The sequence below is a fragment of the Amblyomma americanum genome, chromosome 7 (assembly GCF_052857255.1).
Source record: "Amblyomma americanum isolate KBUSLIRL-KWMA chromosome 7, ASM5285725v1, whole genome shotgun sequence".
Lineage (NCBI taxonomy): Eukaryota > Metazoa > Arthropoda > Arachnida > Ixodida > Ixodidae > Amblyomma > Amblyomma americanum.
Genome location: NC_135503.1, coordinates 50,499,216 through 50,522,735, shown reverse-complemented (window position 1 = coordinate 50,522,735; position 23,520 = coordinate 50,499,216). Strand labels below are relative to the sequence as shown.

Here is a 23,520-nt window from a genome sequence, read left to right as displayed (position 1 = left end):
CCACCGCGGCGGGTAAGGCGGGGCGAAGAAAGTTCAAGTCCCGTAGTGGAGGGCTCTGTGTTTATTTTAGGCCGCATGCAGTTCTTTCGCATGCACGCCCCATTGCAGAAGAGTTCAACACCATACGTGTCTGCGGTAGGCAAAAAGCAAAGCTGGGAGATCTTGGAGGCCTGCGGCATTGGAAAAGAAGGCAATAACTGCATCAGCGCTCCCGCTTGGGCTATGCCATAAAAAAAAAGAATGCCTATTTGGATATCAATAGCGCACGTGCGCTAGCCACCGAGTCCTGATGCCTGCATCTGCTAGTGCCTTCATTTATTTTTGTGTCACTTCCTGCATCGTAGAACCACTGTCTGCTCCTTCTTCACCGTGCTTTGCGCTGGTGCAAAGTTCCTAGATTTTAATGACCAAATCGCCCAGCTTTTTGCTCCAACATCGCACAGCAAACGCGCGTTTTCAGCATGAAATGCTTTTAGCCCATTCCCGGCGAAATCGGGGGCGAACCTGACGCCGGGCCGGAAGGCGAACGCGAAGCGAACTTTCCGAATGGTGTGCAGCTTGGCGCCATACCGTTATGGTCCCTTGCACCGGCGCGCCGTGCAGGCGTTCGAAGGCTCTCGGGGGACTGCGAAGATTGCGAAATGCGGCGACCACTAGTGTTCCGGGAGCATATACAGGAATACTAGCGACCTCGCGCTTCGGACCTCCCCCCCCCCCCCCCCCCCCCCCCTTCCCTCCCTTTCCGCGGCGGCTTCAACTGTTGCTTTCTCGAAGCGTCAACGGTGGCTGGCTGCCAGCTGCAGTGCGATTCGCGGGGCGAGCCGCGCGTTCAGACCTGCCGTGGGAGGGGTTTTTCACTGGTCGACTTTTGCCCTTCGCTATCGATCGCCTCGCATTTGCCTAGCGTGAGCAGTAGCCGCCGCAGCACATATGCCACGTATCGGCATCTTTGCCCATGCTGCCTGAGGAGCACTCTACGCAGCTGCTGTTCGCGCGTGGGTCAAGCAGTTGTCCCAAGAGGGTACATGACCTTCTGAGCGGGCCGTTGATACGGAGTGTGAGCGTCAGTGGGGCCATCACCACCTGACTTATCAGGCCGAGCGTGAGATAAGGGACGCCAGTGTGACGCGTGCGTGTGGACACGTCTGTGTGAACCTTCCGGAACTCGGTCCCCTGTGCGTTCGTCAGGACCGCGGTGAGGGCAGTGGCGTATGGTGCGATGCGCAGACTGGAGAGGGCCGCGGCCGCATCCGGTTGCGCGAGCGAGGAGCAGAGGGAGGGCGTGCTCGTATTTTGACCTGTTAAAGGAGCGGTCGCCGCGCGCGCGAGGGTCGTAGATAAGGAGCTGTCCAGCTGTTCAAAGGCCGGGGCCGATATGCAGTTGCGTGCATATCGAGTGCGTGTGTGCCCTGCCTTTCGTGTGTGGAATGCTTTCCGTGCCTCCTTTCTCCGCTCGCTCAGCAACTGTTGCAATTGTTAATTGCCGGCTGATTAGCGCGGTCGCTCGCGCCTTGGTGTTCTCGCCCTTTGCTGTGCGTGGAGCGGGGAAATCGGTGCAATTGAGGCGCAAGAAGGGGAGGTTCTAGGCGCTGTAATCTGTTAATTTGGCTGTAATGAAATAAGCCTCTGGACCACAAGCTCTAGTGCTGGTTAATGGCAGACTGTATACTAGCTAGCGAAGGTCTGCATTGTCTGACTAAATTAGTTATTTTAATATTTTAACTTATGGTGTTTTCTGAGCCGCAACAGCACGGGCCTGTGAGGCACAATATAGCACAGAGCATTGGATTAATTTCTTTCATCTATGATTCTTCAGGATGTGCCAAAAGGCACTGATTTCATTCATTAGATGTGGAATTGCACATTGTCGTGTTTAGTACAATTTTTCCGGCATCAAGTGCCATGCTGCCCTCTCTGACGGTGAAATGGGGGCACTGCTTATCAGTATTCTGCACTTGCAAGGATTGCTTAACAACTCTAACTGGAGAAAAGTGATTACATATATACTGGCCCTTGAGTCCAAGCTACATCAATCTCTTGGACTCGTCGAAATGGTCAGCACTGTGATGTCATCCCCACGCACGTAATGACGTGATGCAGCTTGTTTGTGTGCGTATGTACAGGCAAGAGTCTGCTGTCAGCACAGATTTTTTGTCCCATGTCACTTCCGTCCTTTGTGAATAACTTACGAGGCCTACTTCTGCTTTCATGAGGTCACCTGCTGTTGCAAAGTAAAAGTGAAACTTTAAAATAGAAATTGTGCTGTTCTAAATTATCTAGGCCTGCCTTGCTGTTACCTCTGATGTACGTCAATACTGTTCTCATGGGTCTATGCATGATTGCAGCTGCAGGTACAGCAGAGTCTGCTATACTTGCACATGGTGTCCGACAGAAAGCTTCAGTAGATAATCTGTGGACATCATTAATGCACGCCATTGTCTTTTGGCCATTTTGTACTGATATGATTTATATAATTGAAGGCTAAGTAAATTCTGTTATAAGAAAGGTAATGCGCCTTGTGGTTTGTTTACATGAACATCGCCAATATTGTTTGTCTGTCTCATTAGTTTGTTCCATTAGATACTTTATCCATTTGGAATTGTTTATTTGAATTTTATTTGAAATGTGCGAAAGATGGGAATTGTTTACATATTAAAAAAGATGAAAAAATATGGAGAAATAAATTTCATGTGTTGGAAACTTAGTATATCTAGAAATAATTTGCTTTATATTTTATTGGCAGCTTTATATAAGAAGTTTATATATGCCTGATTATTATCTAAAAATCACTTGCTTTACAATACTTTTATGGTATACTTAGAGTCCTTCGTTTCTGTTTGACTTTTTCGAGGATTCGTAGTGGGGTTCTAGCGATACTTCTTTAGCTGAAATTTGGGTATAAAGTTGGTTGTTCTAGCAAAGAGGTTCATAATTCAGGTGTTATTGAGTCATCTGTTTCATCATAAGGCAAGTAAACAAAGTAAATAAACAACCAAATAAATAACCATAGTAAGCACTCGTTTTTCAAAGGGGCCCAATTTTTGTTCAGTATTTCATGAACGCTGTCGAAATGACAGGTTGCACCAGAAATGTTTACCAAATCAGGCATTTTTATTACTCATTTAATTGCAGTTATTTTGCTGTGCACATTATCACCTCCTGTGCAACATTTCTACAAAATTCATTCAGTATTATAGCAATAATATTAAACATAGTGGAACTTTAGAGCTAGAGGTTTTTAGCATAGGCAAGGCTTGATACAGTGATGCCAATAAGACGTCTGCTCAGCTCTTGTGTTTTCGACATCATTTCGTAAATGTAGTTTTGAGACTTGGCCTCAAATTAACCCAGTATGCGGAAACTTTAGAAATTTGAAACAAAAAAATTGAAGTATTTTTCGATGTGTATTTTTTCGGCATATTTCGTTTTGCAATTCAGAATCATCCTTTTATTGGTGAAATTTTTTTTCTCAACACCGACTTTTGAACCGTCTTACGATGTAGGACACTAGGCGAATTTGCTAGCTGTTACATGTGGTAGAGCTTCAAACATTTGGCATTGACTTTAAAATCACATATCTCATCACGCGCAGTATAGTCCTTATGAAAGTGCGCTAAAATTATGTTTTTCTTGCCGAATTACAATGTAGTTAATGTGGTCGAATTTCAAAAAAGGTGTCCATAGAAGACTTGTGGACCTTTCTGAACGCACAGAATGCGCAAACTGAATGCACTTATCAGAAGGCTTGGGCAGGAAAAGTTTAGACTCTCTTGAACCTATGCTAGCAGGCGCAAGCTTTTACCCAGTAAACATTTAGAGTAATGCGGAAAAAAAGCGGTGTTGTGCATGTAGGACTCTAGGCATATATGGGTTAAGCATGTCTCAAGCAACAAGCGTTAAGAGGTTTAAAATCATCATTTAACTTAAAACGCCTCAGCACAAGATACGTGCCAATTTTCGTACTGTGTCTTCAGCTTTGTGCACTGCAAGGCTGCATTCTATAGGTGGCTTATTTTCGGATATATATTGGGTTTGACCTGATTTTTAAGAAATCTGTTTCGGATGCAAGAATTAAACAAGAGTTAAACACAATGAAGGGCCCAAGGTATACTTAACCATAACTGATAGGTAAATTAGGGGCTTTGAGGTAAGGTTCCAAAGCAACTGTTTTGTAGGCATGTTGTAGTAAAGAGCTTCAAGTTAATTCCAGTCACCAGGGGTTTTATAATGAGCATTTAAATTTCAGTATGCAGGCGTTTCTGCACATTGTGGTGTTTGAAGTGCAGCTTGTATTGGCCGGAATCAAACCCATGAACTTTGGTAAATATGGAGAAATAACTTATAATAGCAACTTGGTGCATCAAAGCAATGTACATTGAGCATTCAATGTTCTCCTTTTTCTTTGCTCTAGCCAATTCGTAGCGTAGTGTCTCGTGCTAGCTTAACTGTGGATAGGACGAATTCAGCGAGGCGGCCTAGCGATGGACTAAATACAGTATTTTTTGTTATCTTGTGCCGTGTTTGAGCAAGCTCCTTATCTCTGCTGTTCTAGTTTCAGAGACTCGCTATGCCTGCACAGAAAATGAATGGCTTCAGTGGTATAGCCAGCTGTGTGCAATCGTCACAATTTCTTGTCCATGTAGCCATTTTAAGCTAAGAGACAGACGTGACCGGAATGGAAACTAAATGTTACAGTGAAATCTTGTCCCACTTAGGAGCAGTGTAACATGTTCCCGTTTTTTTAACGCGACAGCGTTAAGGAGCTCGTGTCTCAGAAAAGTCGGCGTCGGCCGTGAGCGAAAAATCCTCCTCCTCGCACTCCTCCTTCTTACAATGTACCCCACTGCCTCAACAGATAGGGCGCGACGGCAGGCGCAGAGGAGAGCGAAAAATCCCTCTTCCTCCTCCTCGCAATGTATGCCACTGCCCCAACAGATGGCGCGCAACGGCAGCGCCTCCTAGGGTGCCTCGATGCCAGGCATCGAGGCACCCTAGCGCCTCCTGCTCATCTCGTTCGGGCGCAGTGGGGCCGCGCGGGCACGCAGGAATCACGCGGTGAGCGGTGAACAATTTTGCCGCTCCGTGCGTCCGTTTCACCGTACGTAGCAGAGCGATTTGTCTAACGGGCAAAGCGTCGCGCCGAACGGGTGATGGCATTCCCTGGACTCCCTGGCAGTGCTGTAACACGCTGTCGCGTTCCACTCTTAAAGGCAAAGGTTAGGTGTCCTTCCAATATATTTTTTTTGGGCAACAGAATGACAATATTGCCTATTTATAGCAATTTTAAAATAATATAATTATGTGCTGAAAGTAAAGCGAGACAAAGAAAAAAAAAATTGTGGCTTCTTTCTGTATCCTCTAAAAGAATAGTGGTGACAGCCCAGGCAGCGCATGCTGTGCTGCACTCGTACTGTACAGAGTCACACTATCCAAAGACATGCTCCAGGACTACGCAAAATTTTTATTACTGCACTTAATAGGTACATAACTGAAATAGACTAGACAGGGCTAATTCGAGAAATATCGGAGAGGCTTTTGTCTTGTAGTAAGCATACTAAGGCTAGTGGTGGTGATGATGATGAAATGAGCTGTGCCGCTAAATTTATACGGTCAGCACTATGTAGGTCACTTGCAAATATCTAATCCAAGGCTGTGTAGTTGATATTGGTTGGCTTTGAATCAATGTTATGCATATACGCTCCAAGTTCGCTACTGCCACGGCAGTGTCTTCTACGGCTGTCACCTGCTGAAGACAAGGACGCGGGATGAAATTCAGCCTTCTATTTTCTGCAGCGTTTGTATGCTGACCTTAAAGACACTGGGCGAATTCGTGCCTCGTCTTGATGGAGGCAAAATGCAAAAGATGGCTGCCTGCTTTGTGATGTCAGTGCATGTTAAAGGATCGCATTTTTCCATCATGACATGATTGAGGTGTCCACCAAGAGAACGACAGTTACTGTGCTTTTTTTTCATATGCCTTTTTTCTCAGTCTTCCCTCTTCAGGTTTCTCCCTTTCTCAAGTCCATGATATTGTTACGAGTACACGTGCATCTGCTGGGTTTCCCCGTCAATAAAGGCAGTTGCCTTAAATGAAAAGAAGAAAAGAGCCTATCTGGAAGTTTTTCGTTGTGGGGTTTTCATGCAAGGTTTGGTAGATGGAACCCATGTTGTTTTGTTGTGTCAGATAATTGGCATGGTTTTCGTTTCATCAGGTTTTCGTATAACGTCACTGTACAGATTAATTTATTTTCCGAATTAAAAATCTTAACAGAAATGTGTCTTGGGTGCTTTTTGCTGCAGGCAGAGCTGGAGCTTCCTGGTGCACCGCACTTTGTAGATGCTGACCATGCCTGTCTCTTATTCCAAAAGCCGTCAATGATTATACCTTCACATAGCATTAGCTTGCCGGTGTCAGGGTAATTAAGCAACTAGAAGCTTGTTCCTTGTTTCGTGCCTTTGGTACCAGTGTAGTGTACAAAAGCGGGCTAAGGCCACGAGATCAGTTGTTTATTTTTATTTTTTTTCTGCGTGGGTGATTGCAGGAAGGAGGACGAGGGGCGATCCACAATGCCGCAGAGGCTCTGGTCCGCCGTCAAGACGAATCTCCTGTGCCACACATTCTTCACGCTGACATTCCTCTCGAGTGGTCTCGTGCTCAATGTCTTACAGCTATTCGTCTACTGCCTAGTGCGGCCCTTCTCACGGCATCTCTACCGCCGCATCAACTATTACCTCATCTATGCCTCCTGGTCACGTGAGTACCAGCGAAACTGCCTGTAATTTTTTATGGCGATTGATTTTTTAGGACTCTCTCCAGAGTGAATGATGTGGCTGTCTGTCGCCATGATGTGCTAAAACCGGAAACCCACTTGTTGTTCTCTTGGCCATTGGAAATGTTCTTAGCCGAGCCTGAGATCACTGGGCCTAAAAGGCCTCCAAGGAGTGAGTTACTTGGAGTGGCCGTGTAAGCTGAGGAGTTTGGGCTCAGGAGTAAGGGCTGTACGTTTTAATGTGATCCAGATGGGCCTGCAGTGGGTGCTTCTGTGAGCGGAGTGCTAATGTCTCCATTGTCTCCATATGAAGGTCTCCATGCTAGGATCCACGCGCTTCCTAGCTGTTTGTGCGCCTGCCTTGCTGTCCTCTAGAATTCTGCTCTAATTACTGCAATGCTTTTTTTTTCCCCTTTGTGCAAATATCCAAGTCAAGATATATCCAGTGATGACGAAGAGTCTGCTTTTGAGTGCCTTCAAGCTGTTCCTTGCTGTCCTCTTTGACTGCAGAGGTGGTAGCCCTTGCTCAGTGGTGGTCAGGGAGCCGCATCATTGTGTGGGGCACAGACGAAGACCTGGAGGCCCTTCTCAAAGACCATCACATGTGCGTCATGAACCACAGCTTTGAGGTGGACTGGCTGGTCTGCTGGATGATCTGCGACCAGTTCAAGATGCTTGCCGTGAGTGTTATGCTGGAGGGAGGGGGTGGGGGGGGGGGGGGGGGCGAGTTCTGTCCCTTGCTATTGTTTGGGGGCTTCCTCGACATCTTTGGAAATTGTGTACAACTCTTTTGGTGGTTTTAATTTTAGAGCCCTTGGTGTGGCTGTATCCTTAGTTTACTTTTTACTTGCACACCGCTCAGACCATATGTTTGGAAGAATGAAGTGATCAAGAAGCCTGAAAATAAAATAATGTACATGGAAAACACTGTGCACTTTAGCCATGTAGGCAAGTGCACATTTAGTGCCTACATGGCTACAACGTTGGCATTGTATAAATGTATGTTTTGTTCCTGTACAGATGTCCTAGCAAGTTTGAAGTGATTGTAAGTTCTGTGTAGAATGTGAGTGATCAAACTGAGAATTCATCTTATTCTATGTGGTTTGATATGCACAGAGAGAGGTGGAAAGTTCTTGAGGTGTGTGCGGATGAAAGTTTTCACTTTTTGTGCCGACTCGGTATCAGCTGACTTGCAAATATTTGTGAATCAGCTGTGATAAAGAGCTCAGATGCACACAGTGCGGGCTTTGTGATTGATTTTCTTTGTTCAAAAGCCTGGCCTTGATTTCTCCAGAGTTCGGTAGTTGGGCTTGCTTGTCTTAAACAAATGGGGCTAAAATTTCAGCTTTGCTAAACCTACGCAAGCATTGTAGGCATCCTTAAATTAGTATTTGTACTTGGTGTTGATGATTGTTAAAAACAGTTCGGTTGGTCTTGTTTTAAACGTGATACAACCTGTGCAGATGTCAGTAGTTTTTGTTTCTGCTTGCAAAAAGATATGAAATCCTGACATTATTACACAAGCTGCATTTCCCAACATATATCTCAGTGTAAAGTCATAGTGTCAGCCGCCTGAGATATAGAAATCATGCTTCAAAATCAGTCACTACGAAAGATAGCTCTGAATTTTGAATTTTGGAAGTGCTGATTAAGCAGCTTGTGCTGCTTTTTTTTTCACATTCCTTAGTTTTTCTGGCATCTGGCCACTGGGACACTGCATTGAGACACAGAAATACGAGGGTGTCCCCTTACGGAAAAATTCCTCACACAAATACTTTTAAGAGTTTCTAACCAAGGCAGTGCATGTGGATTAGGCATTTTGTACTCCATGCATTCTCTTGCAGGAGAATTGGGGCCTATAAATGTCTGTTTTATGCTCTTTTAGGAGAAAACAATTCAAGCAATAATGATTATTTGGTCACGCGATTAAGTAAATTTTTTAGATGCATGGGTTATTAATTGTGTTCAAACTAGAACAAAAATTGGTCTGAAAGCCTGTCATGTGCTTTTCAAGCTGCCAAAATTGATAATCGTGACAGAATCATCCCAGTTTCAGTCGATAAATATTTAATTAATTTGTTACTGACTAGCCTATGGAATATGCACTAAAAGCTTTTTGTCACAACGGCCTTACTGAATGGATTGAAGGGACTAGTGATAACTATGCATGTTGTTCATAAATCAGTGCAGCTTAATAGAGTGTTAATACACTAGGCCACCACTGACAGTGCTTGTTCCTGATATTACAAGACATCACAGGCGATTGCTTCCACATTTTCTTTGCAGAATGCAAAAACATTTGCCAAAAAGTCATTAATGTATGTTCCCGTCATTGGCTGGAACTGGGCTCTCTCAGAAATCATCTTTCTGGAAAGAAGCTGGGAGAAGGACTCTAAGACCATTGGCAGCAAGTTGGACCTGCTTCTCGACTATAAGGACAAGATCCTGGTGAGTGATGGCATTGTTGATTGAAGGGGAACAGAGCAGGTTGGGAGAAAACAACATAGGCTGCATTTTTAACCAGTAGTACGTAAGCAGAGCAGTGATGTCATTGGGTTGATTCTGGAATTAGTGAGGTACACCTATCAACTACCAGATTTTTTGGTAAGAAAGGTTGCATGTCACGCTAGAAATCACAGTTCCCATAAGTAGCTAGTGTGCAAATGAGCATGCACTATGCAAATACACGTCTATTGTTATGTTCTGGAGTTTTCATAGCAGTTACTTCTTTCTTTGAACTTGTTTATGTAAGGTTACAAAGTTTGTGAGCTTGGTTTCTTTTTGCATATCTAGGGAGCGAACTGTAACGGGTAAAGTGTCCAGATTTGTCTAGAGCCACCCACTAGTCAATGCAGTTTAGGTGCAGATTTGTATAATGGTGGTTATGTGATTTGTTTGACAGTCATTATCTTCCAAGGGCATGCAGATTGAGGGGAGCCGAAGAATTTTTTTCTTTTTAGTGTGGTGCTTGATGGGCAATTGTTCAAGTTAGCGACTTTAGCCACTCTCAATTTTGACCAGAGAAATTACTTTGGCAGATATTCGTTGAGAATGCTAAGCGCAGATCAAAAATTTTAACTCAGCATTGTTGATTTGGCATGTAAAATTTCAGTTGCCGGACTTGATTGGTGCGTAATTTGTGCTGTAGCAAAAAATGGGCTTTATTTCGTGTGGGGAAAGTTGTAGGTAGCTTTTAAGAGCGCCACTTTACTGCCTTATTCATTTAAATATTGGTTTTTACTAAGCTAGTTGGTGAGCAGTTATTTCTAACAGTAGTGGCTTTATATATATGTATAGTAGTTATTCTGCAATAAAATATGTGCACTGTAATGATGGTACTGTTTCAGCTGTGCAGTGTTTTTTAAGACGCTCTGACAGTAGATTTCATCTGCGGTATTACCGTACTGATGCCTATGATGTTTTAAGAAGACACCGACCACAGCTCTGTCCAATTTTGTTTTTCATGAAAACTGATTGTGCAGCTACGTTGATGTCTGTTTGGCAGTAAAAGATGCACTTACTGGAAAGAAAACGGGATCGAAAATTTGCCCGTCTCTCGATTTAAACTTGTGATGTTTGCACCAAAATGGACTCTGTGATCGTGTAGATGACGATGTAGCCTGGCCTCAGTGATCCATGCTCACAAAACTGCCTTAGTGTCACCGCAGTTTGCTTGCGTAAATGGCCGGTGCTGGTGATACCTGTGTTTCGTTGTTTTGGTCATTTCTAGCTCATAAAATTTACGTTTTTGGTGAGGGTAGTATCTTTGTGATTAGTCTGCGGTAATCTATTAGCTTCGGCCAATTTCAGCTCGACCTCAGCATCTCTTTAATAAGTTTTTGTCTACCTCTCTGCCTTTTTTGGTATTATAGTTTTCTGTCCTGGGCAATTTAAATTACCCTCTAATAGTCGTATACAGTAAAAGCTCATTAATTCGAACTTCACGGGACCGGGAAAAAAAGTTTGAATTATTCGATGTTCGAATTATTGATTGGCCTCGAAAAAACTTACAAGAACCATTTGCATTACAGTATATTTACCGTATTTAGGGGACTCACATGGAGAGAACTTGCGCTACAGATTTTGAGCGACGCGGCGGAACGCCGAAAACGGGCGGCTGCCGCCAGACCGCTGCCGGGATGATTTAAAAAATGGCGTGATTCTATATGCTTAGTAAAATGCTGAAAAGAACAGCTGCACATTTACAATTAAGCTATTATTTATTCAACGACGACAAAGCGGACGAATTATTCTTTGTGACCACTTTCTGAACCACAATAGTTAACCTGTTTGAACCTCTTGTGCTTCCTGACGTCAACCGACGCGTAGTGGCTAAGCCTAGCATCTTTCAAAATCCAGAAGCATTCTGAAAATCTGGCGCGTTTCATTGCTAAAATTTTGTGCTGCAGGCATCTTCAGACAAAGCGAAAGCTTTGTGCGACTTTTGTTTGCTGTGAAAATGAGGCACAGTGTAGCGGCAACGACGAGTTCGTGGTGAAGCGAGAGGCCACTTCGGCCTGCGTGGCCATGTTGTAGAAGCGGGCGGAAGTCAGACGCTGTCGCGCCCTGATTGGTCCACGTTGACAGCCCACGTTGGCCGCTTCCGGCCAACGGCTGACCGCCGGGCTAGTATTCTAGAAGTTTCTAGAACACTGTAGCGGGGCGATGCAAAAAGTCGGCGTCATGATCGCGGCTGACCGCGTGCTTCCATTGGCGACTGTTGGGTGGAAGGATGGACGACACTCGCAAAGAAAAAAATAAGTTTTTCGCACGTAATTTGTAGCGCCCGTACGAAGTTATAGCCTTTCATGTGCGTTGGCTGGGACCACGCCGACAGTACTTATCCGTATTTCTGAATTAATAGGACTCAGTAGTATTTAGTTGCGAGTTTCGGAGGCTGCGCGGAAATGAGGGTATGCAGCCGCCACCGTGGCCGCCAGCCCGTACCCTCCAGCGCCGCCGGCCGCCGCGTCGGTGATGGTGCCATTTATGCTTTACCAACTCTTCCACGGTTTTATCTGGTTCCATCTTCTGTCCCCGTTTAGGACGTGTGCAGCCTCTAACTATGCGGACGTGCTTTTTTTTTGGCCACGTGCTGTGTGCCAAGCCGCTCAGATGGGGCGGCGCGTAGTTCGAATTATCCGTAGCGGAACCGACTCGCTTTCGAATTAATGGGATTTTTTATACACAGATGTCTATGGAGCTTGGCCGGACCAAATAGTGTAGTTCGAATTATCAGAAAATTCGAATTATCGAGGTTCGAATTAACGAGCTTTCGCTATATATATATATATATTCTCGAACATGGTACCAAATTGGTCGTTTAGTACCCGGCTACCGTCTCTCGGCAAAGCAAAAAAATTTCCTTGGATGAAGCGTGCTTGCGAACACAGAGTGCCAAGAAACACACATCTAGCTGGACTCATCATGAGACGGAAATTGCAAAATTTGCTCTAAGTTTGCCAAGGGGTTAAGGCTTTTGAGAAGAATTTTTATTTCTTGCAGTTCCTTGATCATCTCAATAAAAGTTGGCACTTTTGTGACTGATCAGTACACTGAGATTTGCTGGCATGAAATGCGCTGTGCCATGTTAATATGCATGCAGTTTAACTGGCTGATTTGTCACATCAGTCTTTAAGTGATGGAAATGGAAGAAAAGCCCCAAGCGTTCATTTTTAGTTTTTAGGTAACAGTGCTCACATGCACTGTTACCAGGTTTGGTCCCTGATGTGGTGGTCGCTTATCGGTAGCGAGAAGCCCATGTACAGCTGGCCAAATCTTTAGCTGGCGTGCGCGACGGCCGCTTTTTCTGCGCTCCTCCGCTTTGTGACGAAGCAAGCTTGCAGAAAGCTCGGTATTAGGCACGGGCTTAGTGAGCCTGTGCTTAGATTTGATATTTTCGAAAGTTTGCTCCACCATGAGCTGCAGGAGCACAGAAAAAGTGGCCGTCGCGCACGCCAGCTAAAGATTTGTCCGGCTGTACTGTGCAGTGTCAGTGTGCAGTAAAGAATCCCAGGTGGTCGAAATTACCTACAGCCTATCACTGCGGCGTCCCTCATAGCCTTAGTCGCTTTGGGACATTAGACCTCATAAAACCAAATTTAGTGAGTCAATATTTTCTGCATGCCCAAGTGGGTTACATGGTGTGAGTCGTGCAGGTATACTAGCGCAGATATAATGTAGCGCTGAGATAGTGTGTGAACAATGAAAGGCTGTTGTGGGGCTAATTTTTCTGTCCTTTTTTCTCTCCGTGTTCCCTAGCTGCTTATGTTCTCGGAAGGGACTCGTTTCAACAAGGCCAAGCACGAGCTGAGCCTGGAGTTTGCAGCCAAGAGGAACTTGCCCAAATTGAAGCACCACCTCCTTCCAAGGCCCAAGGGCTTTGTGTACTGCACCCGCCACTTCAAGGAGCGAGGTTTGTTAGGGTGCCCTTTTTTTTGTGGTTGATCTCTTGGCAGCTGCTTTTTGAAATTTTGAGCTATGTTATTTGATGTTGTTAACTGGAGAGTGTATTGCAAAAGTTCTGCTGTTGACTGTGCCATCTACATACCCAGAATTACGACGCTTAGTGTCATCAAATCTCCTGGATCCTTGAATGTGTTTAGCAACAAATAAAATTCTCTACGATTATCCTTTCTCATTGTTTGACCTGTGCAGCAGTTGCATGTGTTGCGTCATCCTGGCATCAGCTGCATCCCCAACGACCCTCTTTTTCCCTATTCTGACCTGCTCCTCTTTCATCTTTGCGGCCTCACAAGTTCACATGATGCTTGAGCGGCGAGAATGCCTGTTGCGCCCCCCGGATCTTTTTTTTTTTGCCTGCTCGGACCCACCCTCCTCCTCCTTCTACTAATGCTGCTGCTTCTTCAAAGTGCTTTCTCTCTCTCCACACCCCCTCCTCATACCGTATTTACGCGCATAATTTGCGCACTTTTTATTCAGAAATTAGGGCTCCAAGAAGGGGGTGCGCAAATTACGCGGGGATTTCGCGAACGCGACTTAAAGAACTCGACAAAGCTCATAACGCGCTATATAGGTATAGTGTATGTTGCTGCGTATACGTCAGCACCCGTACCCGCACTCCACACTGGCTGCCCCCCTGAAAAAAAGTTCACTCTAAATGAAAGGCTGCCGCCCCCCCCCCCCTGCGGGATGGCATGAAGGTGCATGCACGAAGCTGAATAAGACGTTAAAACAGCGCCATCGCTTGCGGCCCAGCCAATCGTTCTGTAGTTCAGGATTCCGTAAGTTTGCTTTCGCAACTTCGTCCGGGAAAGCAACCGCGAATCAATAAATCAATTATCACTCCACACAATTCTTTAACAGTACTGCGCGAGCATCGACCAAACTGCTTGTCAGTGCCTTATCACGGCGCGAAGCTGAGAAGCCAGCGAGAATAGCCACGTGCGCACAAGTTTTCCGACGATTGTCGTCTATGGGCAAACTTGTGCGCATGCGGTTATTCTCGCTGGCTTCGCTGCTCCACGCCGTGATAAGGCGCTGACGAGCAGTTTGAAACTTGCCGTATAGTCGTGATATCCCATCGCAAGACACGACCGAACAACCAAACACAAGCCATCAGAGCCAGGAAGAAAAGCGTAGCCGGCAGTCGGGTCACATGCATCAGCCAAACAAACAGTGGTGTTGGCTCTTCTATCAGCTGCCGATCCTCCCCGGAAGCGCTGCGGGCCGTTCTGAGTGGCGATGCCGCTGGTGCCGCCACGATTGTAACAGCGGCCTCTGGCACCACCATGAACGCCCAGTGCACGAAAGATTCAAAAACCCTTCCGAACAAACGCGGAATAGCCGAATGCTACTGGGTAGAGCCATAGGGTAGAGCCCGCGTGCATGATGCTGGTCTAGCGCAGCGCGGTGCGTAAAATATGCGAGTAAAAAGTTTTTTTTTTTGTAAACCCGGGTGATAAGTTATGGGTTCGCAAATTATGCGTGTAAATACGGTACTTTTCCTCCTCATCTTTATATAGGCAACACAAGTAGTACCAAGGCCAAGGAACGGGTGCTTAGCAGCTGCTGTGTTTAGCAGTCTATGACTGGTGCATTGCCATTGCTGCCCATATATTGTACAGCACATGCACGTTTTGTTAGGGCATAGAAACCCAGGATTTCGACATTTTCGCAGAACCTGACCTTAGGCTCTGGTTGTCGACTTTCTTTTTTATCATTCCTGCAGGTTCTTCGGCCGTTTATGACGTGCAGCTCGGTTTCAAGAACTCGCCCAACCTGCCAACAATCAAAAATGTCCTCAACGGCCGACCGTTTTTGGGTGATCTCTATTTCCGAAGAGTACCCCTCGACAATGTTCCGATCGACTCCGACGAAGAATGCACCAAGTTCCTCTACGACCTTTATGTTGAAAAGGTAGGTCAGCTGTAACTCCTGTTTACAGGTAACATAATGCATATTTTTTTAGGCGTGCTTGTCATCTTAGAACACACAAGCAATCCAGTTAGGTGGGCATATGCATAAGAAGGCAAAAAGTTTTCAAGAGTGCAGGTTAATAGTAAGAGGGCGATGCATTTTAATTTTGAACCCGAGTGTCCCTAATAGGGGTATGATATGAAGGCCCAGAAAAGTTAGTGCTACAACTTTACACTGCAACCTTGTGTGTGCGACATCACTGGATGCACAACCTTCGATATTCGCTGTGCTTTTGCTGAAAGACAAAATTTGGAGCTGACTTTCGGCCATTTCAGACAAAATTTGGAGCTGGCTTTTGGCCATTTCAGACAAATAATGACCCAAGCTCTCGCTTACAGTTGCCAGTTTGGTCAGTCAACGCACACGCGACACGTTTTTGTAAAACTACCCATGACATCATAGGACGGTCTGTTGTGATGTCATCGTTTGATCGATACCCAGTTTCAGTTTCGGCTTTCTCTGTTTTGCTGTTTTTAAATACTGCTACTTTGTGTTTCAAAAAGTTTTTTGTACCCGAGATTGGGTCTCTAAGGAATGTGATATGATTATCAACTCAAAATGATCAAAAAGCCTTCGGAGTTGGCTTTTAAGGGAGCCCGTGTTTTTGTCTTCCTTTCTTGGTCCTGCCTGCTGCGCTGTTTCCATGCAAAGAATGTACCAACTAGCCTGGCTTACTCCTTTGTTGGTTTTAAGGGAGGGTGTTGTCTTGCTCTTGACACCTCTGTGCGATGCAGGACAAGGAGATGGACGACTACCTCAAGACTGGCAAGTTCCCTGGCACCTCGAGGGAACTGCCCGTGCGGATCTGGCCACTCGTGGTTCTGTGCATCTGGAGTGCAATTGTTGCGGTGCCCTGCCTCTACGCCTTCTATGCAGTCCTCACCAGTGGCAGCACATTCACTGTCGTTGCTTTCTCCACATTCTTCGCCCTTTGTGAGTTGCCGTGTCACTCCCACCTTTTCTTTCATTGTACTTCATCCCACTTCAACTTTTGAGGCATTTGACATCGATTTCTATGTGCCACAGTGGCCTAGGAATTTCAAAATTGGTTTCTGAGGAAAGGAAATGATGCAGTAACTGTCTCACTTATCTCGATGGATACCCGAAGGGAAGGGATAAAGGAGGGAGTGAAACAAGACGGGGAAGAAGGTGCTGTAGTGGGTCCGGAATAATTTCCATTACCTGGAGATCTTTAGCGCGCATTAACATCACACAGTATACAGGCGGCTTTTGTGTTTCGCCTCCGTTGAAACGCAGCGGCCGCGGTTGGGTTCGAACCTGGGTACTCCGGCTCAGTAGTTGAGCGCCTTAACCACTGGGCCACCGCGGCGCATTTGTGGCTCTGGCATTCGGCGTCTGAGCCCAAGGACTTCGGATTTTATCCCAGGCGTGGCGTCCGCATATATATGGAGGCAAAATGCAAAAACACAAGTTTTCTGTGTGATGTCATTGCACGCTAAAGCACTTCAGGTGGTCAAAGTTTATGTGGGGCCCTGCATTACTATTTCTTGCGTAGCCAATGTGCAGGTTTGGGACGTTAAACCTAACCCAACCCAACCGATATTCACTCCTGACCAACCAATATTTACTTCTGGCTTAGTGTATGGGCTTAATTTGGGCCATTATAGAAGATATTGAGGCAAGAGAAGAGTCTCCACTGCCTTTTATATGAGCTGAGCATGTTTATAATCCTGGGAGACTTTCTTGATGGACTTGTGGGGGATAAGAAAGGGTCACCTTTTGGCGTAGCAATTATTGTAAACTCTTTTCCTGGTGACCTCCCTTTGGAGATGCTTTACAGTTTCAGAGAAAATTGAAAGTACTGAAATGCGGTCTGAAGAGGTGCTTGTTTAGTTAAGACAGCAAGGTTACCAGGCCAGCCTGGCTGCAAGACCATGAGCACCATCTGGCACGAGGTGCTGGCATTGTAGCTTGTATGCGTGCTGCTCTTCTCCATTTTCTACAAACGTCGGATGGCGAAAATTGATTTCATGAACATGAAAATCGCTTAAAGTGACTTGAAAACATGGCCCATGCTCAGACTTTGATCTTTGCCAGGACCGATGTCCATGAGGGCTCACCGATTAACTGAAGAAGCAGAAGTGGTTGTAGCATTTAGTTGCAATGCAAGGTGCCGTCGCACCTTCAGCACTTGTTTTCTGTTGGTGCAGAAAGCCTGGATATTTTCCAGTAATATAAATTTTTGAAACGAAAAGCTCGCATACTCAAAACAAAAAGGCCTGTTGGGATAAGTATCATATGCTCGGAATATATTTTCATTGTAAGCGAAACGATGCACCTTTGTGGCCAGCACTGCTAGCCGCAGCTCTTACACAATCACCGTTATATCACGGTAGTTCATGCACTGGTTTGATGAATTCAAGTGAACGAGAGATAATTTTGGAAGTACAGTAAAAGCTCGTTAATTCGACACTGACGGGACTGCGAAAAATTGTCGAATTAACCGAATGTCGAAATATCGAATGAACCACAAAAAACATGAAATTTGCCCCAGCATGACATACCTTTATTTGGCAAAAAAGTTTGTTATCGTCGTCTGCTTTTTCGGGTGAATTTGAGCGGCTACAATAGCTCTAACAGCTGCCAGATGCTCCGCGGCACGCGAACCATCCGGAATTTGTTCACAGAAGTCTTCCAGCACGGACAAGGCTTCTGCGGCTTCTTTCACCGTGCGCTTCGGCGTTTGGGGCAGGTGCTCACAATCGTCATTTTCCGACGAATCGTCGTTGTTGGCGCCTGTCACTTCTTGGATGATTTCGTCCTCGGTCAGCTGACCGGCAATGGCGACACAACATCGATGGACACGTAATCCGCGAGCCGCACGGCAGGAGGCGAAACGCTGTCGAAACAGCTGTCGTCTTCTGTGGTTGCGTCAGCTGCTTCTGTCGGCAGTTCCCCCACACCGCAGTTCGGTTGCACAAAACCGCTGTGCCGAAAGCAGTTCGCAATAACTGCTGTAGGCGTGTTGGCCCATTCGTGCGCCAGAATGTTCAAAGCGCTGAGGAGCGTAAGGTCGTACTTCTTCCCAGCTTTCATACAGAGAAGCATGCGCTGCAATACATGCTTCCTGTACTTGCATTTTATATGCTGGATTATGCCCTGGTCCATGGGCTGAAGGGCTGCGGTTGTATTCGGCGGGAGGAACACAAGCTTAATCCATTCCAGGCCCGACACCTTGCAGTGAGCACTGCAATTGTCCACAACCATGAGGACCTTCCGTTTCTCAGCTCGAAAACGCCGATCCATTTGATGAAGCCAGGACTGAAATATGCTGGACGTCATCCAAGCCTTCCTGTTGGCTTGGTATTCAACCGGAAGGCACCGCGCGTTCTTGAAGCACCTCGGCTTCTGAGCCTTTCCGATCACTAGGAGAGGCAGACGCTCTGTTCCCGTCATGTTGGCGGCAAGTAGCACAGTGACCCTTTCTTTGCTTCTTTTCCCTGCTGTGCAGGGGTCACCTTTAAAGGTGATCGTCTTATCCGGGAGTGCTTTAAAGAAAAGCGCTGTTTCGTCGGCGTTAAATATATTCGGAGCGTCGTACGCAGCTAGGTGTTCACGAAGCCCGGTGATCCGCCACTCCTCGATCCTGTCTTCGTCCACGGATGCTCTTTCGCCACACACACTCTTAAAAGTCAGATTGTGACGGCTTCTGAAGCGAGCAAGCCAACCTTCAGAAGCTTTGAACTCTTCAAGGTTCATTTTTGTGGCGAACCTTTCAGCCTGGGCACAAATTAATGGCCCACTCACAGGGAGGTAGGCCTCACGTGCGTTTCTAATCCATCGTATTACGGCTTCTTCGAGTTCCGGGTGGGCCGCAGTCCGCAGTCGTTTCCTTTTGTCACCGTAGGCTTCACTGTCAAACGCCTCCGTAATGCTGTTTTCATTCTTCACGTAAGTGGCCAAGGTGGTTCTTTTAACATCATACTTGACCATCACGTCAGAGCGTGAAACACCTTCCTTCAGCACCTTCAATATTTCCACTTTCGTGGCTAGGTCCTTCGCCTGGTTGTACTTCGGCCGCTTTGCCGGTGTCGCCATCGGAGCAGGATGCGATGGCGAGGCGCGCAGGCACGGCGCACAGTAAACACAGCACAGTAAACACGCTGGCAAAGCACTCAATATCCAGAAAAGGCGTGTTAGGGTTCAATAACCGCGATCGTAGCAGCAAGAAACACGGGGCAACGACGACACACACCAAAACGAGACTTGCTGAAGATAGGATTAACACGACGACTGAGCACGACTGCAAGAGGCAACGAAGCACAAAGAAAGACACCGGGCGCTTCGGCCACTGCTAACCTTGCTTCCCTCGCCCTCTCTCGCACTGCTGATGACGATGACCGTACGGATGGCCTACGTTACATTCTTTTTTTCCAACTTTACAGTAGCGCCGCTCTTGGCGGGCCGTGGAACTAGGTCGAATTAACTGATGGGCGGTAAAATTTGTCCGAATGAACGAGAGTTTTGCCCCATAGACTCCTATATATAATTGTAGGGACCATGCGTGCAGGTCGAATTATCCGATTGTCCGAATTAACGGGGGTCAAATTAACGAGCTTTCACTGTAGTGTGCCTCTCCCACAACAGAATACTGTACTCAGTCTGCAGTGTCCGGGACCACACAGCGAGCATTCTGCGACATGCTTGAGGCGTAAAATTGAGCGCTCATCACTAGTGGCATGAGCATTGGTCATTGAGAAGCTGGACCAGGGTTCATTCCTCGCAAAGTCTCATTCCCAGAAATACTTGCACAACATCGGCCCGTTGCTGTCGCTTCCAGGAACAGTCTTTGTGGAGATCAAAGTCTAGTGCCACAGTTTATTTGCAGTGTTTTAGAATGATGCAGATGTGTTTTGTCTGTGCTTACGTTCACCAGAGTCATTGTTCTGCTGTCTGGTCTCGTTTTTGCAGTGTTCTCCGTTCTTCACTGGATGGTTGGCTTGTCGGAAATAAAGAAGAGCTCCAAATATGGGACCACAGATCGTGCTTCCTCGCACAGTGACGGCGACAAGCCACGTGAAAATGGTGTTGCCGTCTTGAGAAAGGAACCTGTCATCAGAAGTTCATCCTGAGGTGACTTTTCATCAAAGACTGTGTCTCTCTCTCTCGTGAAGCATGTGTCACTCATGCACCATGTATTCACACACTGCAGTGACCTGCTGTAGTGCAGAGGACTTTCCTCTGTGCCACTGTTCCTTAGTTTTCAATGCCTTTCTCTCTGTCCTTCTTGTGTCGAGCACATTCTATGGGAGTTGCACTGATACTAGAGCTGTCACATGCAATTTAGATTGCGCAACGCTGCATATTTTAGTGACTGATACCCCATTCTTTCCTCAAGGCATCCCATGATCCCATGCGTGCTGTGTTCGTAACATCGGTATGCATTTAGGTGGAATAGCACCACCCATTTTCTACAGGGCCTAGCTGTTCTTAACATCTGGATGCATGGAGAGCTTATTGTTGAATGCTAGCGGCGACTAATTTCTGCGTGTTTCTGTGGCAGGCACCAGCTCCCCCCCCCCCCCCCCCCCCCCCCCCCCCCCACTCCACCTTTTTTCCAAGTAGTCTCATGTGATTACAAGTTGCACTGTCTGCAGAAATCAGCCAACCTTCCTTGAGCTAAATTGCATAGGAGCATGTGTGTATGGTCACTCTTATTGTGAATACTGATTCAAGAGCTACTCCCGTTTTGTTATTCACTTCTAGTGAACTGTTTTCTTTGTTTGTTTATTAAAACTTGTCTTTTTTTCTCTTTTTTCTGCCACCTAACTGCACACATTAACCTTCCTTATCCTTTAAATTTTTTTCCCATGTTGTGTAGCACATTCTTTTTGTCGGCTGCTATGCTCTGTTGATAACGAAGAGATTTCAGTGACCCTTCCTGGATTGCCTATTAGCTGTGATATGCCGGTTGTTTGTTTAAAGTAATTCTTTTATCCTTGGAATAGTTCTTTCCCTTACACAGAACCACTGGTTTATTAATGGCATTACTGCATTAATTTTTTTTTTTTTCATGTTGTGTGATCAAAGAACCTGATGCAAGCCTGTGGTTGAAAAATCACATGTTTTGCCTGCTGCTGCAAGTGTTGTGGTTTTAGCATTGTTGTATGTAAAAAGGAAAAAACTAGGCTTTCCAGTGTAAGGCCTGCATTTCACTGCTAGATGCTCATGTGTGTTGATATCTAACTTAAGTGATCCTTTTGCCCGAGGCGACCTCTGCTCTGATTTCACTTGCTTTTCTTAGTTTGCGCTTACTTCACTTTGCTGTTTTGTATGAAAATTACCCATGTCGTCTAGCTTCGGCAGGTAGCCTCATTTCTGCCTTTGTCTGCATTGAGACAACTAATGTCATTGATGTACTTTTGAGCAGGCAAGTTATATGCCAATTAATTAGAAGTATTCGGTCATATATACACTGTGTATGTGTACATATGTATATGCTGTGGCCTGTCCGTATAGTCATAAGTCATTGTAGTAGTACAAAGGAAAAATATATCACCTTGTATTTTCACGCTTGTGTAGCCAAGTGGTGCAATGAACCGGTGTGTAGAACAGCTGTGATGCTGCTTCCAAATTCAAAGCAAAAAATCATTGTAGCCGAGGGGTTGGGGGTGGATAGCTTAAAGTTTCTACCTCCTTGTTTACTTATATTGTGGGTCAAAATTAAGCAGCTTTGTGCAATTTAGTTGTCAAGTTTGTTGGAGCAGCATGGTTTATATGAAGTTGGAATTGTTCAGCCAGTCTTGAACTGCTGAAATTTTTCAGATGCAGATCTGTTGTACTTCGAAAAGCGTTCTCGGCTAACACTTGGGGTTTTTGCATGTTTGACTTACACTGTGGTCTTCTGTTAGTATTGATGTAATAGCACAAGTCATGACAGTAGAAGTAGTGCTTTCAATATGATTTTAGATAGATCTTTCAGTGGTGCTGTTTTCGAAAGATTCATGTTGTATAGAATATATGCATATTTTATGTTTATTTGACGCTACACGTCTCTATATTTAATTTCCCTCAGTAGCTTTATCTGTTCATTCCGGATAACAGCACTTGCATGGGAAATTTTGAAAGTGTATGTATTGTATAAGGTTAAGGATGCACATGTTTTTCAGACTTACACGCTTGTAGTTGTTAAAAACAACTCTTTTCTGCATCTGACAAATGCTACTTTCTAGTTTCACATGTGTGACTAAATTGGGCTGTTTTGTAGGTCATGTCACACTTCATTTCATTATATTAAGTGCAATAATGCCCAGCTGCATAGGTCTCTTATATGTAATTCTGTTCTGGTTTGTTTGAGGACAACTGGGCCAGTGTAATATAATGCTCCTGTTCCGATTCCATTCCATTTTTGTATTTCAAGCCTTTCATCACTGCCAGATGCGATGCCACGTTTTGCTAGCACTGGACTTGAGCCAATAATATGAAGAGCAAATGCCAAGCATGGCGCTTCTTCACAATTTGACGAAGGGCAGGAAATTAAATGGAAGGGTATTGGTTTCAGAATCGTTATTACCCTGATCTCGTTGGTAAATGCAGAGTTGCTGCTTCCTCGTCAATGTTATATGTCAGGACTCAGTAAATGGACACAAGGTGAGGAGAAGCGTGCATTCTCCTTTTTCTTGATGGTTCATAAATTGGGAATCAATTCTCCCATACTTTATATACTTTGCAGTTCCTTCTAAAGCCAAAAAGCTCTTTGCGCTGCTTAGCCTTAAAATGCACTGTATTGCAACTACATTTTTATGTGTACACCTTCAAAGCTGTTAAAATTTTCATAATTTTAGGCTGAGCGTCTGGCTTTTCACTTGTATTAGTAGAAAGGTTACTGGGGTACGGCTGTGTAGTTTGTGTTCTGCTCACTCTGGTTCAAATGTTCATGTGCGTGTTTCTGTTTCTTGTCTGGCACAAAAAAAATGACTGTATTGGCGGTGTTCAACGTGCGGTTTGAATAATATATGCTTAACTTATCACACACATTTCTGACTGTTTTTCTTTTGGTGAGCTAACCATGAGATATTGCTTTTTTGCAATGCAATTTTACTAATTTCAGAGTTGCCTTGTCAGCATGTTACAAAATGAGGTGTGTTCACTCTTTTCATAGCTTACTGATTCTGATGCATGAAATCATTCACAAGTAATGAGATTTAATTGGTTTTAATGGAAAAGATAGGAAAGATACACTGCAATCTTGAGTCCATATAGTCACTACTGATCCGAAGTTCAGGATGGTGCAAATATTTTGCTCAGTTCTAGTAAAAATTTATAGGGACACCTAATTCCATTATGTGTT

The 23,520-nt window shown here is 45.3% G+C and overlaps 1 protein-coding gene across 2 annotated transcripts in view; it reads left to right on the top strand.

Annotated features, from left to right (window-relative positions):
• LOC144099083 (1-acyl-sn-glycerol-3-phosphate acyltransferase delta-like) overlaps positions 1-23,206 on the top strand; it is a 34,827-nt gene extending 11,621 nt beyond the window's left edge. For both annotated transcript variants that reach the window (XM_077632169.1, XM_077632168.1), the window contains exons 2-8: positions 6,543-6,754; positions 7,281-7,450; positions 9,057-9,218; positions 13,032-13,185; positions 14,962-15,149; positions 15,944-16,142; positions 20,142-23,206. In XM_077632169.1, the coding sequence (XP_077488295.1) occupies positions 6,543-6,754; positions 7,281-7,450; positions 9,057-9,218; positions 13,032-13,185; positions 14,962-15,149; positions 15,944-16,142; positions 20,142-20,302 (1,246 nt within the window). In that variant the 3' untranslated portion in view covers positions 20,303-23,206. The remainder of the gene's footprint in view (positions 1-6,542; positions 6,755-7,280; positions 7,451-9,056; positions 9,219-13,031; positions 13,186-14,961; positions 15,150-15,943; positions 16,143-20,141) is intronic.
• The last annotated feature ends 314 nt before the right edge of the window (positions 23,207-23,520 follow it).